The sequence below is a fragment of the Coregonus lavaretus genome (genome assembly GCF_964263955.1).
Source record: "Coregonus lavaretus genome assembly, chromosome: 1".
In the NCBI taxonomy this organism is placed as follows: Eukaryota; Metazoa; Chordata; class Actinopteri; order Salmoniformes; family Salmonidae; genus Coregonus; species Coregonus lavaretus.
The window spans coordinates 94,705,872-94,722,085 of NC_139988.1; the positions used below are offsets into that span (position 1 = coordinate 94,705,872).

Sequence of the window (16,214 nt, forward strand, 5' to 3'; positions counted from 1 at the left end):
TGCTATTGGCAGACTCCACTAAGCTGGCAGGTTGGCTAACAGCCTGCTGCCTGGCCTGCACCCTATTTCACTGTGGGGCTAGAGGAGTTAGAGCCCTATCTATGTTGGTAGATAAGAGGAGAGCACCCCTCCAGCTAGGATGGAGTCCGTCACTCCTCAGCAGGTCAGGCTTGATCCTGTTTGTGGGTGAGTCCCAGAAAGAGGGCCAATTATCCACAAATTCTATCTTTTGGGAGGGGCAGAAAACAGTTTTCAACCAGCGATTGAGTGCTGAGACTCTGCTGTAGAGCTCGTCACTTCCCCTAACTGGGAGGGGGCCAGAGACAATTACTCGATGCCGACACATCTTTCTAGCTGATTTACACGCTGAAGCTATGTTGCACTTGGTGACCTCTGACTGTTTCATCCTAACATCGTTGGTGCCGACGTGGATAACAATATCTCTATACTCTCTACACTTGCCAGTTTTAGCTTTAGCCAGCACCATCTTTAGATTAGCCTTAACGTCGGTAGCCCTGCCCCCTGGTAAACAGTGTATGATCGCTGGGTGATTCGTTTTAAGTCTAATACTGCGGGTAATGGAGTCGCCAATGACTAGGGTTTTCAATTTGTCAGAGCTAATGGTGGGAGCCTTCGGCGTCTCAGACCCCGTAACGGGAGGAGTAGAGACAAGAGAAGACTCAGACTCAGACTCCGACTCGCTACATAATGGGGAAAACCGGTTGAAAGTTTCTGTCGGCTGAATGAGCGACACCGGTTGAGCATTCCAACAGTATTTCCCTCCAGAAGCCATGAGAAAGTTGTCCGGCTGCGGGGACTGTGCGGGGGGATTTATACTAACGTTACTATCTGTACTTACTGGTGGCACAGACGCTGTTTCTTCCTTTCCTACACTGATATTACCCTTGCCTAACGATTGCGTCTGAAGCTGGGCTTGTAGCACAGCTATTCTCGCCGTAAGGCGATCGTTCTCCTGTATATTATGAGTACAGCGACTGCAATTAGAAGACATCATGTTAATGTTACTACTTAGCTTCGGCTGTTGAAGATGTTGACGAACCATGTCCAGATAAAGCGTCCGGAGTGAAAAAGTTGAATAAGGGAAAAAAGTTGCGATGGAAAAAAGGAAAATAAAGTAAAGTTGGCAGCAAAAACGCACAGGAAAATGACTCTTCTGTCTCGGGATAAAACGTCCGGGGTGAAAAAGTTTAACGAAAAAAGATGAGTGAGGACAAAACTAAAAAGTTGGTAAATTTGTTAAATTTGTTGAACTCCATGTGTACGTGCCTGTTCCCTCTGCCACTACTCCATGTGTACGTGCCTGTTCCCTCTGCCACTACTCCATGTGTACGTGCCTGTTCCCTCTGCCACTACTCCATGTGTACGTGCCTGTTCCCTCTGCCACTACTCCATGTGTACGTGCCTGTGTGTTTCCTCTGCTACTACTCCATGTGTACGTGCCTGTTCCCTCTGCCACTACTCCATGTGTACGTGCCTGTTCCCTCTGCCACTACTCCATGTGTACGTGCCTGTGTGTTCCCTCTGCCACTACTCCATGTGTACGTGCCTGTTCCCTCTGCCACTACTCCATGTGTATGTGCCTGTTCCCTCTGCCACTACTCCATGTGTACGTGCCTGTTCCCTCTGCCACTACTCCATGTGTACGTGCCTGTTCCCTCTGCCACTACTCCATGTGTACGTGCCTGTTCCCTCTGCCACTACTCCATGTGTACGTGCCTGTGTGTTTCCTCTGCCACTACTCCATGTGTAGGTGCCTGTTCCCTCTGCCACTACTCCATGTGTACGTGCCTGTTCCCTCTGCCACTACTCCATGTGTACGTGCCTGTTCCCTCTGCCACTACTCCATGTGTACGTGCCTGTTCCCTCTGCCACTACTCCATGTGTACGTGCCTGTTCCCTCTGCCACTACTCCATGTGTACGTGCCTGTTCCTTCTGCCACTACTCCATGTGTACGTGCCTGTTCCCTCTGCCACTACTCCATGTGTACGTGCCTGTTCCCTCTGCCACTACTCCATGTGTACGTGCCTGTTCCCTCTGCCACTACTCCATGTGTACGTGCCTGTTCCCTCTGCCACTACTCCATGTGTACGTGCCTGTTCCCTCTGCCACTACTCCATGTGTACGTGCCTGTTCCCTCTGCCACTACTCCATGTGTACGTGCCTGTTCCCTCTGCCACTACTCCATGTGTACGTGCCTGTTCCCTCTGCCACTACTCCATGTGTACGTGCCTGTGTGTTTCCTCTGCCACTACTCCATGTGTACATGCCTGTTCCCTCTGCCACTACTCCATGTGTACGTGCCTGTTCCCTCTGCCACTACTCCATGTGTACGTGCCTGTGTGTTCCCTCTGCCACTACTCCATGTGTACGTGCCTGTTCCCTCTGCCACTACTCCATGTGTATGTGCCTGTGTGTTCCCTCTGCCACTACTCCATGTGTACGTGCCTGTTCCCTCTGCCACTACTCCATGTGTACGTGCCTGTTCCCTCTGCCACTACTCCATGTGTATGTGCCTGTTCCCTCTGCCACTACTCCATGTGTACGTGCCTGTTCCCTCTGCCACTACTCCATGTGTACGTGCCTGTTCCCTCTGCCACTTCTCCATGTGTACGTGCCTGTTCCCTCTGCCACTACTCCATGTGTACGTGCCTGTTCCCTCTGCCACTACTCCATGTGTACGTGCCTGTTCCCTCTGCCACTACTCCATGTGTACGTGCCTGTTCCCTCTGCCACTACTCCATGTGTACGTGCCTGTTCCCTCTGCCACTACTCCATGTGTACGTGCCTGTTCTCTCTGCCACTACTCCATGTGTACGTGCCTGTGTGTTTCCTCTGCCACTACTCCATGTGTACGTGCCTGTTCCCTCTGCCACTACTCCATGTGTACGTGCCTGTTCCCTCTGCCACTACTCCTTGTGTACGTGCCTGTGTGTTCCCTCTGCCACTACTCCATGTGTACGTGCCTGTTCCCTCTGCCACTACTCCATGTGTATGTGCCTGTGTGTTCCCTCTGCCACTACTCCATGTGTACGTGCCTGTTCCCTCTGCCACTACTCCATGTGTACGTGCCTGTTCCCTCTGCCACTACTCCATGTGTACGTGCCTGTTCCCTCTGCCACTACTCCATGTGTACGTGCCTGTTCCCTCTGCCACTACTCCATGTGTACGTTCCTGTGTGTTTCCACTTCACAGTCCCCGCTGTTCCATAAGGTGTAATTTTTACCTGTTATTTGCATCAGTTACCTGATGTGGAATAGAGTTCCATGGTAGTCATGGCTACATATTGGGATGTAAACACATTTGTGGACAACATTTGAGATAATAAGCTCTTTGTGAGTACGGAACATTTCTGGGACCTTTTATTTCAGCTCATGGAACATGAGACCAACACTTTACATGTTGCATTCACATTTTTGTTCAGTGTATTTTAGCGGGTTAGGGTCAGACGCAGGCCTCTTATCTTCACTTTATCACATATAGTCGGGTGGTTACGGAAGTGTGTGGGTGAACAAACAGCTGAGCCGTAAACCATTAGTGTGTTGTGTCATGGGTGGCAGGTAACCTAACGGTTAGTGCGTTGGGTCAGTAACCAAAAGGTCGCTAGTTTGAATCCCTGAGCTGACAAGGGTGCAAAAAATAAATGTCAATTTCATACCACACACTTGTACATGTATGTTATCACCCACGGGTAACACACTGATACATGTATGTTATCACCCACGGGTAACACACTGATACATGTATGTTATCACCCACAGGTAACACACTGATACATGTATGTTATCACCCACAGGTAACACACTGATACATGTATGTTATCACCCACAGGTAAAACACTGATACATGTATGAAAGACGACAAATATAAGCACCCCCTATGTCTGAACTAGCGTCCCATCCCGTCTCACCCTCAGTGTGTCTTTGCTGTCTTGGTAGAAGCAGAGTGTCTGTTTGTAAAGCACTGCATGATGGGAGCTCCATGCTCGAGACCTGGCCTAGAACAGACAGACAGACACATTAACTATCTGGAGATCTGACCTAGAACACACTGTTAGACCTGGTAATGTATTAAAACCCTCCAGACAGACACACTAGTGTTAGACCTGGTAATGTATTAAAACCCTCCAGACAGACACACTAGTGTTAGAACTGGTAATGTATTAAAACCCTCCAGACAGACACACTAATGTTAGACCTGGTAATGTATTAAAACCCTCCAGACAGACACACTAGTGTTAGACCAGGTAATGTATTAAAACCCTCCAGACAGACACACTAGTGTTAGACCTGGTAATTTATTAAAACCCTCCAGACAGACACACTACTGTTAGACCTGGTAATGTATTAAAACCCTCCAGACAGACACACTAGTGTTAGACCTGGTAATGTATTAAAACCCTCCAGACAGACACACTAGTGTTAGACCTGGTAATGTATTAAAACCCTCCAGACAGACACACTAGTGTTAGACCTGGTAATGTATTAAAACCCTCCAGACAGACACACTAGTGTTAGACCTGGTAATGTATTAAAACCCTCCAGACAGACACACTAGTGTTAGACCTGGTAATTTATTAAAACCCTCCAGACAGAACCACTAGTGTTAGACCAGGTAATGTATTAAAACCCTCCAGACAGACACACTAGTGTTAGACCTGGTAATTTATTAAAACCCTCCAGACAGAACCACTAGTGTTAGACCAGGTAATGTATTAAAACCCTCCAGACAGACACACTAGTGTTAGACCAGGTAATGTATTAAAACCCTCCAGACAGACACACTAGTGTTAGACCTGGTAATGTATTAAAACCCTCCAGACAGAACCACTAGTGTTAGACCTGGTAATGTATTAAAACCCTCCAGACAGACACACTAGTGTTAGACCAGGTAATGTAACCATCCTGAGCTCTTATTGGATCCACTGGTCACTGGTTGATATCTGGCTGGAAGGACCAGGCCAGAGCTTAAGATGATGAAACGATGTAGTGTAGAGTGTAAATGTAGTATAGAGTGTAATTGTTGTTGTGTATGTAGTATAGAGTGTAAACATTGTACTATAGAGTGTACATGTATCATATAGTGTGAATGTTGTAGTATAGAGTGTAAATGTTGTAAGATAGAGCGTAAATGTTGTACTATAGATTGTAAATGTTTTATAGAGTGTAAATTTTGTAGTATAGAGTGTAAATGTAGTATATATTGTAAATGTAGTATCGAGTGTGAATGTTGTGTATATAGTGTAAATGTTGTATAGTGTGTAAATGTTGTATAAATGCAATAGAATCTATAGTACTGCTTCCTTCTCACCTTCTTCCCTCCCAGCTGCAGCTTGTGCTTCCGCTCCAGGGTTCCCTCCATCCTCTGCAGCTCAGACCCACTCCCATTCTGATGACATGTTTGAAATAAATACATGATAAGACCAAAGAGAGCAACACATCCCAATATCAGCCAGACACAAAAATGACACCTTTATTCACTATAACAGTATCTGATAGAAAAGGCACAAATTCACTAAGATGACTAACTAGCTGACTAACCAGATGACTAACTAGCTGACTAACCAGATGACTAACTAGCTGACTAACCAGATGACTAACTAGCTGACTAACCAGATGACTAACTAGCTGACTAACCAGATGACTAACTAGCTGACTAACCAGAAAACTAACTAGCTGACTAACCAGATGACTAACTAAATGACTAACTAGCTGACTAACCAGATGACTAACTAGCTGACTAACCAGATGACTAACTAGCTGACTAACCAGATGACTAACTAGCTGAATAACCAGATGACTAACCAGATGACTAACTAGCTGACTAACCAAATGACTAACTAGCTGACTAACCAGATGACTAACTAGCTGACTAACCAGATGACTAACTAGCTGACTAACCAGATGACTAACTAGCTGACTAACCAGATGACTAACTAGCTGACTAACCAGATGACTAACTAGCTGACTAACCAGAAAACTAACTAGCTGACTAACTAGCTGACTAACCAGATGACTAACTAGCTGACTAACCAGATGACTAACTAGCTGACTAACCAGATGACTAACTAGCTGACTAACCAGATGACTAACTAGCTGACTAACCAGAAAACTAACTAGCTGACTAACCAGATGACTAACTAGCTGACTAACTAGCTGACTAACCAGATGACTAACTAGCTGACTAACTAGCAGACTAACCAGATGACTAACTAGCTGACTAACTAGCAGACTGACCTGATGACTAACTAGCTGACTAACTAGCTGACTAACCAGATGACTAACTAGCTGACTAACCAGATAACTAACTAGCTGACTAACCAGATGACTAACTAGCTGACTAACCAGATGACTAACTAGCTGACTAACTAGCTGACTAACCAGATTACTAACTAGCTGACTAACCAGATGACTAACTAGCTGACTAACTAGCAGACTAACCAGATGACTAACTAGCTGACTAACTAGCAGACTAACTAGCTGACTAACCAGATGACTAACTAGCTGACTAACTAGCAGACTAACCAGATGACTAACTACCTGACTAACCAGATGACTAACTAGCTGACTAACCAGATGACTAACCAGATTACTAACTACCTGACTAACCAGATGACTAACTAGCTGACTAACTAGCTGACTAACTAGCTGACTAACTAGCTGACTAACCAGATGACTAACTAGCTGACTAACCAGATGACTAACTAGCTGACTAACCAGATTACTAACTAGCTGACTAACCAGATGACTAACTAGCTGACTAACCAGATGACTAACTAGCTGACTAAACAGATGACTAACTAGCTGACTAACCAGATGACTAACTAGATTACTAACTACCTGACTAACCAGATGACTAACTAGCTGACTAACTAGCAGACTAACCAGATGACTAACTAGCTGACTAACTAGCTGACTAACCAGATTACTAACTAGCTGACTAACTAGCTGACTAACCAAATGACTAACTAGCTGACTAACAAGATGACTAACTAGCTGACTAACCAGATGACTAACCAGATGACTAACTAGCTGACTAACTAGCAGACTAACCAGATGACTAACTAGCTGACTAACTAGCTGCCTAACCAGATGACTAACTAGCTGACTAACTAGCAGACTAACCAGATGACTAACTAGCTGACTAACTAGCTGACTAACCAGATGACTAACTAGCTGACTAACCAGATGACTAACCAGATGACTAACTAGCTGACTAACTAGCAGACTAATCAGATGACTAACTAGCTGACTAACCAGATTACTAACTACCTGACTAACCAGATGACTAACTAGCTGACTAACCAGATGACTAACTAGCTGACTAACTAGCAGACTAACTAGCTGACTAACTAGGAGACTAATCAGATGACTAACTACCTGACTAACCAGATGACTAACTAGCTGACTAACCAGATGACTAACCAGATTACTAACTACCTGACTAACCAGATGACTAACTAGCTAAAAAAAAGGTGACTAACTAGCTGACTAACTAGCTGACTAACTAGCAGACTAACCAGATGACTAACTAGCTGACTAACCAGATGACTAACTAGCTTACTAACCAGATGACTAACTAGCTGACTAACTAGCAGACTAATCAGATGACTAACTACCTGACTAACCAGATGACTAACTAGCTGACTAACCAGATTACTAACTAGCTGACAAACAGATGACTAACTAGCTGACTAACCAGATGACTAACTAGCTGACTAACCAGATGACTAACTAGCTGACTAACTAGCAGACTAATCAGATGACTAACTACCTGACTAACCAGATGACTAACTAGCTGACTAACCAGATTACTAACTAGCTGACAAACAGATGACTAACTAGCAGACTAACCAGATGACTAACTAGCTGACTAACTAGCAGACTAACTAGCTGACTAACCAGATGACTAACTAGCTGACTAACTAGCAGACTAATCAGATGACTAACTACCTGACTAACCAGATGACTAACTAGCTGACTAACCAGATTACTAACTAGCTGACAAACAGATGACTAACTAGCAGACTAACCAGATGACTAACTAGCTGACTAACTAGCAGACTAACTAGCTGACTAACCAGATGACTAACCAGATGACTAACTACCTGACTAACTAGCAGACTAACCAGATGACTAACTAGCTGACTAACCAGATGACTAACCAGATGACTAACTAGCTGACTAACTAGCTGACTAACCAGATGACTAACCAGATGACTAACTAGCTGACTAACCAGATGACTAACCAGATGACTAACTAGCTGACTAACCAGATGACTAACCAGATTACTAACTACCTGACTAACCAGATGACTAACTAGCTGACAAACATGTGACTAACTAGCTGACTAACTACCTGACTAACAAGATGACTAACAAGATGACTAACTAGCTGACAAACAGGTGACTAACTAGCTGACTAACTAGCTGACTAACTAGCTGTGTGACTGTTGTCTTTTCTTCCAGGTCACCCTCCATAGTGCCACATCGCCCCCTTGTGGCCAGACGCTGTACCTGCACCTCCAGGTCACCCTCCATAGTGCCACATCGCCCCCTTGTGGCCAGACGCTGTACCTGCACCTCTGTCTCTCACCATAGTGCCACAGCGCTCCCCTGTGGCCAGACTCTGTCCCTGCTGCTCCAGGTCTCTCACCATAGTGCCACAGCACCCCCCCCCCCCCCGTGGCCAGACTCTCTACCTGCTTCTCCATGACGCCCTCCAGAGTGCCACAACTTCTAGCTCGCTGATTGGCTCGGTCCAGACCCATGTCGACAGATCGCAGGCTCATTGATGTGTCCTGGAGAGAGGGGAGAGGTCAACTCAGGGTCAAGATTGACATCACTGAGTTTAGTGAACTTATTTACACTGAGTTTAGTGAACTTATTTACACTGAGTTTAGTGAACTTATTTACAGGTATTTGCTGAATGGAGGCATTTGTCTGTTACTGACAATAAGAGAAAATGGATAACAGTTGCAAATAAAAAGAGTGAAACAGTGATAAGAGATACAACTGAGATGCAGTAGAGTAGAGACAACAGTGCAGAAGCTCACTCAACTCAGAGGTCAGAGGTCAAAGTCGGTGAGCCTGTCAAAAGTAGACCTCACCTTTGGACAGTATGTGTCCTCCATCTTCTCCTCCTCATCCTCCTCTTCCTCCTCCTCTCTATACTGGTAGATATATCTCTTTTGGTCCTCTATCTCCGGTAGCTTGACTGGGTCTGCTGCCGTCTCATTGACCAGTGCTGTGGTCCTCCAGGGTTGGTCCTGGTTAGGGAAGGCTGCCCAGGACCTCCGGTCTCTGTTAGCCAGGGTAGGGATCTCTTCTCTGGGGTCAGGATCTCGGCTGAAGCCCTGGTCCTGGTTCTGGCCCTGGTTGTACCCCAGTAGTGTTTGGAAGGAGGAGGGGAGTGTGAATTCAGCCACCAGAAGGTTAGGGGCAGAGGCTGTTATCAGCTTTCTGTAGGGGGGAGCCTGGGGCTGGGCCTGGTTCTGGGTGTCTGTGGTCAGTCCTGGGGTGTTGCTACTTCCCCCTTGCTCCTCCTCCTGGTGTGGCTGGTACATGATGTCAGAGGAGATACTCTGTCTGTAGCCATCGCTATGGTTCCAGATGTCCTCCAGCTCCTCCTCTGACTCCTCAAACTGCTGGTGGTCTGGATGGATGATGAGGTTGGGGTCAGGGTGGACCGGGTCAGGGTGGACCGGGTCAGGGTGGACCGGGTCAGGGTGGACCGGGTCAGAGTGGACCGGGTCAGGGTGGACCGGGTCAGGGTGGACCGGGTCAGGGTGGACCGGGTCAGGGTGGACCGGGTCAGAGTCGAGGTCTGTCTCTGTCTGGTGGTCGGGGTGTTTGTTTCTGGGTCGTGTTTCTTTCTCTGGGTGGGCAGGAGCTGGAGCTGCTGCGGGGTCTGCCCTGGGTTTGGACACAACCTCCAGAGACACTAGCCTCCCCATCACGGTCCTCTTGGGCTGGGGCTCTTGGGAAACATCAGTAGCATTGAGCTTCAATCTCCCAGAGTTGGAGACACCAGAGATGCCAGAGTCTATAGCGTCTTCCCTCATACTCCCTGACCCACTGGTCTTCAGATTCACCACCATCTGAGAAGCCTGGCTGGTCTTCTGGAGGTCAAGACTCTCTCTATGGGTCTTTAACCTCTGATGGTACTGGTGTCCATTGAGGTCCTGAATGAGACACTCATGGTTCTGATAGGCTGAGGAGGGACAGGGGTCTTTGCTCTCCTGGTTCTGATAGGCTGAGGAGGGACAGGGGTCTTTGCTCTCCTGGTTCTGATAGGCTGAGGAGGGACAGGGGTGTTTGCTCTCCTGGTTCTGATAGGCTGAGGAGGGACAGGGGTCTTTGGTCTCCTGGTTCTGATAGGCTGAGGAGGGACAGGGGTCTTTGCTCTCCTGGTTCTGATAGGCTGAGGAGGGACAGGGGTCTTTGCTCTCCTGGTTCTGATAGGCTGAGGAGGGACAGGGGTATTTGCTCTCATGGTTCTGATAGGCTGAGGAGGGACAGGGGTCTTTGCTCTCCTGGTTCTGATAAGCTGAGGAGGGACAGGGGTACTTGTTCTTTACAACGGGACTTCTACTAACCATGGCCCTTTCCATGTAATTGTAATGGTCTTGTTTCTTTGGAACGGGACTCTTTGGAACATAAGCTGTGATTGGTGGTTGCTTGCTGGAGACAAGCTCCGCCCACTCCTGCTCAGACTCCTGGTGTAGACTGACGATCCCAGAGACACTGAACTGGATCTGTGATAGGGATAGGTCATCGCTTGGTACGGTCTGAATCTGTGATAGGGATAGGTCTTCGCTTGGTTCCGTCTGGATCTGTGATAGGGATAGGTCATCGCTTGGTATGGTCTGGATCTGTGATAGGGATAGGTCATCGCTTGGTCCGTTCTGATCCCAGTCCTCATCCAGGGCAAGAGGAGGAGGAAGAGGAAAATCTTTATCTAGATTAAACAGAGGCTCCAGCTGAATAGCCTGTGTCAGTGGCTTTGTCTGTTTCAGTATCTGTGTCGGTGTCTGTGTAAGTGGTTGTGTCTGTATCTGTGGTTGTGTCAGTAGTGGTTGTGTCTGTATCTGTGGTTGTGTCAGTAGTGGTTGTGTCTGTATCTGTGGTTGTGTCAGTAGTGGTTGTGTCTGTATCTGTGGTTGTGTCAGTAGTGGTTGTGTCTGTATCTGTGGTTGTGTCAGTGTCTGTGTCATTGTTTCATGTCTGTCAGTAGTGACGGCCTCATTGTCTGGTGTTCTGTGTGTGCCTGAGGGAGGGGAGGTAGGAGAGCAAGTCTGTGTTTTTGAGGAAGGGGGTCCAGCTAAAGGGTGAGAGGGGGGCGAGCGGGTCTGTTTGAAAGAGCTGAGGGCTGTGTGTGTCTCTGGGTTGGGGGTCCCCCTGTGTTCTGGGGGTCCTATAGTGATGATGTCCTGTATACTGGGGACCAGCCTCATGTCTTTGGGGAGGTCGAAGGTCAAAACAGACCCCAGTGACAGGAACCTGCAGTGGCTCCTCACCTGGCTAGTAGGTGGAGCTAGAGAGACTGCCTCTGTCACTGCATAGGGGCTGACAGTGTAGACCCCAGAACATTCATCATCAATATCCCTGGCCAATGGATTATCCATGTAGTCCATGAGCTTCACCCCCTGCCCTGGCCCCACCCCCTCAGCCTTTAATTGGCTCTTCTTCTTCCTTCGGCCCTCCTTCGTTGGCCAGGTCTGGGTTTCGTACAGCATGATTGGCTGGGGTGCAGCTTCAGCAGGACATGCCACCTCTGTCTGCTCCTCCCCCTCTACAAACATTATTCTCTGAATGGTGTGGCGGCTAGGGTCTCTCTTCCTGCTCCTTCTCTTCAGACTAGAGAAGAAGGAGGTGCTCCTGGGCAGGGAGGAGGAGATAGAGACGTCGGGATGAGGAGGCCCTGAGGAGGAGGAGCAGGAGGAGGAGGGGGATGAAGAGGAGGAGGTCTTGGTGTGGAAGCGGGGCAGTAAAACACTCTCATATACAGGAGCTGAGGTCATGTTGTTGTCCTTTAAATAGAGGAAAGAACACAGGGTTAGAGAGGAGAGGAGGAGATAAGAGGTATTGTTGTTTTCCTTTAAATAGAGGAGGAGAGAACACAGGATTAGAGAGGAGAGGAGGAGATAGGAGGTCATGTTGTTGTCCTTTAAATAGAGGAGGAGAGAACACAGGGTTAGAGAGGAGAGGAGAGGAGGAGATAGGAGAGGAGAGGAGGAGAGAAGAGAGGAGACAGGGATAGAGAGGAGAGGAGAGGAGAGGAGAGGAGAGGAGAGGAGAGGAGAGGAGAGGAGAGGAGAGGAGACAGGGATAGAGAGGGAGACGGGGTTAGAGAGGAGAGGAGAGGAGAGGAGAGGAGAGGAGAGGAGAGGAGAGGAGAGTCAGGGATAGAGAGGGAGAGGAGAGAGGGTTAGAAAGGAAGAAGATATGAGACAAGGTTAGAGGAATAGGATAAGAGAAGAGAGGAGGAGAGAGGAGAGGACACAGGGATAGAGAGGAGAGGAGACAGGGTTTTTGGGAGATGAGAGGAGAGGAGAGGAGGAGAGGAGGAGAGGAGAGGAGACAGAGATAGAGAGGGAGAGGAGAGGAGAGGAGAGGAGAGGAGAGGAGAGGAGAGGAGAGGAGAGGAGAGGAGAGGAGAGGAGAGGAGAGGAGAGGAGAGGAGAGGAGAAGAGACAGGGTTAGAGAGGAGGTGAGACATGGTTAGACAGTAATTAGGAGACAGGGTTAGAGAGGGAGAGGAGATAGGGATAGATAAGGAGAGGAGGCAGGGATAGGGTGGGAGAGGAGACAGGGTTAGAGAGGGAGAGGAGATAGAGATAGAGGGGGCGATTGGGTCTGGCTCTCGACTCGAAACCTGCCCCTTCGCCTGCCCTGCCGGAAGCTTGGCCGGCGGTTTGTGGGGCCATTTAAAGTCCTGAGGAGATTGAACGAGGTGTGTTACAAGTTGCAATTGCCTAATGACTATCACATTAACCCTTCGTTCCATGTGTCTCTCCTCAGGCCGGTGGTAGCTGGTCCACTTCAGGAGTGTGAGATAAGAGAGACCCCTCCGCCCCCACTGGACATTGAGGGTCCATTGTGGATTCGAGACGTCGGATGGGGGGTCTACAATATTTCGTGGAGTGGGAGGGGTACGGTCCGGAGGAACGGTGCTGGGTGCCTAGGAGGGACATTTTAGATCCATCCTTCCTGACTGAGTTCCACCGGAGTCATCCTACTCGCCCTGCTCCACGTCCTCCTGGCCGTCCCCGAGGCCGGGGTCGGCGCACGGCTGGAGCCGCGCGTCAAGGGGGGGGGGGGGGTACTGTCATGAATTCCGCCGAGGCTGCTCCTCCTCCTTGTTCGGGCAGGCTTCGGCGTTCGTCGTCCCCGGAGTACTAGCTGCTACCGTTTGATGTTCTCTATGTTTGTTTGGTTTTGTCTTGTTGGTGCACCTGTCTCGTATTATGTATTGATTATGTCACCTATACGTTTCCTTTGGTTTTGTTTGCAGTTGTGTGTTGTTGTACGCCTGTCCGTTTGGTGTATTGTTATTGTGTTCTCGAGTATTTAGTATTTTACGCACTGTTTGCGTAATCGCTCGCCTCCTGTGTTAGAGGCACGTTATTTTGGTTATTGCCTTTTTGACTATTAAAGTCGTTGTGACTAAGCTTCTGTGTCCTGCGCCTGACTCCCACACCGCATCCACATCAGCCGTGACAGTTAGAGAGGGAGAGGAGAGGAGAGGAGAGGAGAGGAGAGGAGAGGAGAGGAGAGGAGAGGAGAGGAGAGGAGAGGAGAGGAGAGGAGAGGAGAGGAGAGGAGAGGAGAGGAGAGGAGAGGAGAGGAGACGGGGTTAGAGGGAGGGGAGAGGAGAGGAGAGAGGAGAGGAGAAGAGACAGGAATAGAGCGGGAGATGAGAGAAGAGAAGAGAAGAGAAGAGAAGAGAAGAGAAGAGGAGAGGAGAGGAGAGGAGAGGAGAGGAGACAGGGTTAGAGAGGAGACAGGGTTATAGAGGAGAGGAGACAGGGTTATAGAGGAGACAGGGTTATAGAGGAGACAGGGTTATAGAGGAGACAGGGTTATAGAGGAGACAGGGTTAGAGAGGAGAGGAGACAGGGTTATAGAGGAGACAGGGTTATAGAGGAGACAGGGTTATAGAGGAGACAGGGTTATAGAGGAGAGGAGACAGGGTTAGAGAGGAGAGGAGACAGGGTTATAGAGGAGACAGGGTTATAGAGGAGACAGGGTTAGAGAGGAGAGGAGACAGGGTTATAGAGGAGAGGAGACAGGGTTATAGAGGAGACAGGGTTAGAGAGGAGAGGAGACAGGGTTATAGAGGAGACAGGGTTATAGAGGAGACAGGGTTATAGAGGAGACAGGGTTATAGAGGAGAGGAGACAGGGTTATAGAGGAGACAGGGTTATAGAGGAGACAGGGTTATAGAGGAGAGGAGACAGGGTTATAGAGGAGAGGAGACAGGGTTAGAGAGGAGAGGAGACAGGGTTATAGAGGAGAGGAGACAGGGTTAGAGAGGAGAGGAGACAGGGTTATAGAGGAGAGGAGACAGGGTTAGAGAGGAGAGGAGACAGGGTTATAGAGGAGAGGAGACAGGGTTAGAGAGGAGAGGAGACAGGGTTATAGAGGAGAGGAGACAGGGTTATAGAGGAGACAGGGTTAGAGAGGAGACAGGGTTATAGAGGAGAGGAGACAGGGTTAGAGAGGAGACAGGGTTATAGAGGAGACAGGGTTATAGAGGAGACAGGGTTATAGAGGAGAGGAGACAGGGTTATAGAGGAGACAGGGTTAGAGAGGAGACAGGGTTAGAGAGGAGACAGGGTTAGAGAGGAGACAGGGTTATAGAGGAGACAGGGTTATAGAGGAGACAGGGTTATAGAGGAGACAGGGTTATAGAGGAGACAGGGTTATAGAGGAGACAGGGTTAGAGAGGAGAGGAGACAGGGTTATAGAGGAGACAGGGTTATAGAGGAGACAGGGTTATAGAGGAGACAGGGTTATAGAGGAGACAGGGTTATAGAGGAGACAGGGTTAGAGAGGAGACAGGGTTATAGAGGAGACAGGGTTATAGAGGAGACAGGGTTATAGAGGAGACAGGGTTATAGAGGAGACAGGGTTATAGAGGAGACAGGGTTAGAGAGGAGAGGAGACAGGGTTATAGAGGAGACAGGGTTATAGAGGAGAGGAGACAGGGTTAGAGGAGATACAGGGTTATAGAGGAGACAGGGTTATAGAGGAGAGGAGACAGGGTTAGAGGAGATACAGGGTTATAGAGGAGACAGGGTTATAGAGGAGACAGGGTTATAGAGGAGACAGGGTTAGAGAGGAGAGGAGACAGGGTTATAGAGGAGACAGGGTTATAGAGGAGAGGAGACAGGGTTAGAGGAGATACAGGGTTATAGAGGAGACAGGGTTATAGAGGAGACAGGGTTATAGAGGAGACAGGGTTAGAGGAGATACAGGGTTAGAGAGGAGAGGAGACAGGGTTATAGAGGAGAGGAGACAGGGTTATAGAGGAGACAGGGTTAGAGAGGAGACAGGGTTAGAGAGGAGACAGGGTTATAGAGGAGACAGGGTTAGAGAGGAGACAGGGTTAGAGAGGAGACAGGGTTATAGAGGAGACAGGGTTATAGAGGAGACAGGGTTAGAGAGGAGACAGGGTTAGAGAGGAGAGGAGACAGGGTTATAGAGGAGACAGGGTTAGAGAGGAGACAGGGTTATAGAGGAGACAGGGTTATAGAGGAGACAGGGTTATAGAGGAGAGGAGACAGGGTTATAGAGGAGACAGGGTTAGAGAGGAGAGGAGACAGGGTTATAGAGGAGACAGGGTTATAGAGGAGACAGGGTTAGAGAGGAGAGGAGACAGGGTTAGAGAGGAGACAGGGTTATAGAGGAGACAGGGTTAGAGAGGAGACAGGGTTATAGAGGAGAGGAGACAGGGTTAGAGAGGAGACAGGGTTAGAGAGGAGAGGAGACAGGGTTATAGAGGAGACAGGGTTATAGAGGAGAGGAGACAGGGTTAGAGAGGAGAGGAGACAGGGTTATAGAGGAGAGGAGACAGGGTTATAGAGGAGACAGGGTTAGAGAGGAGAGGAGACAGGGTTAGAGAGGAGAGGAGACAGGGTTATAGAGGAGAGGAGACAGGGTTATAGAGGAGACAGGGTTAGAGAGGAGAG

General features: G+C 48.6%; 1 protein-coding gene across 1 annotated transcript in view; it reads right to left on the bottom strand.

Moving 5' to 3' along the window:
• Positions 1-11,283, bottom strand: part of LOC311104364 (uncharacterized protein) — a 31,158-nt gene extending 19,875 nt beyond the window's left edge. Inside the window, exons 1-4 of the mRNA XM_084146178.1 lie at positions 9,129-11,283; positions 8,721-8,819; positions 5,330-5,407; positions 3,930-4,016 (exon numbers count right to left, since the gene is read on the bottom strand). Of these exons, the coding sequence (XP_084002304.1) occupies positions 3,930-4,016; positions 5,330-5,407; positions 8,721-8,819; positions 9,129-11,234 (2,370 nt within the window). The 5' untranslated portion in view covers positions 11,235-11,283. The remainder of the gene's footprint in view (positions 1-3,929; positions 4,017-5,329; positions 5,408-8,720; positions 8,820-9,128) is intronic.
• Positions 11,284-16,214: the final 4,931 nt, after the last annotated feature.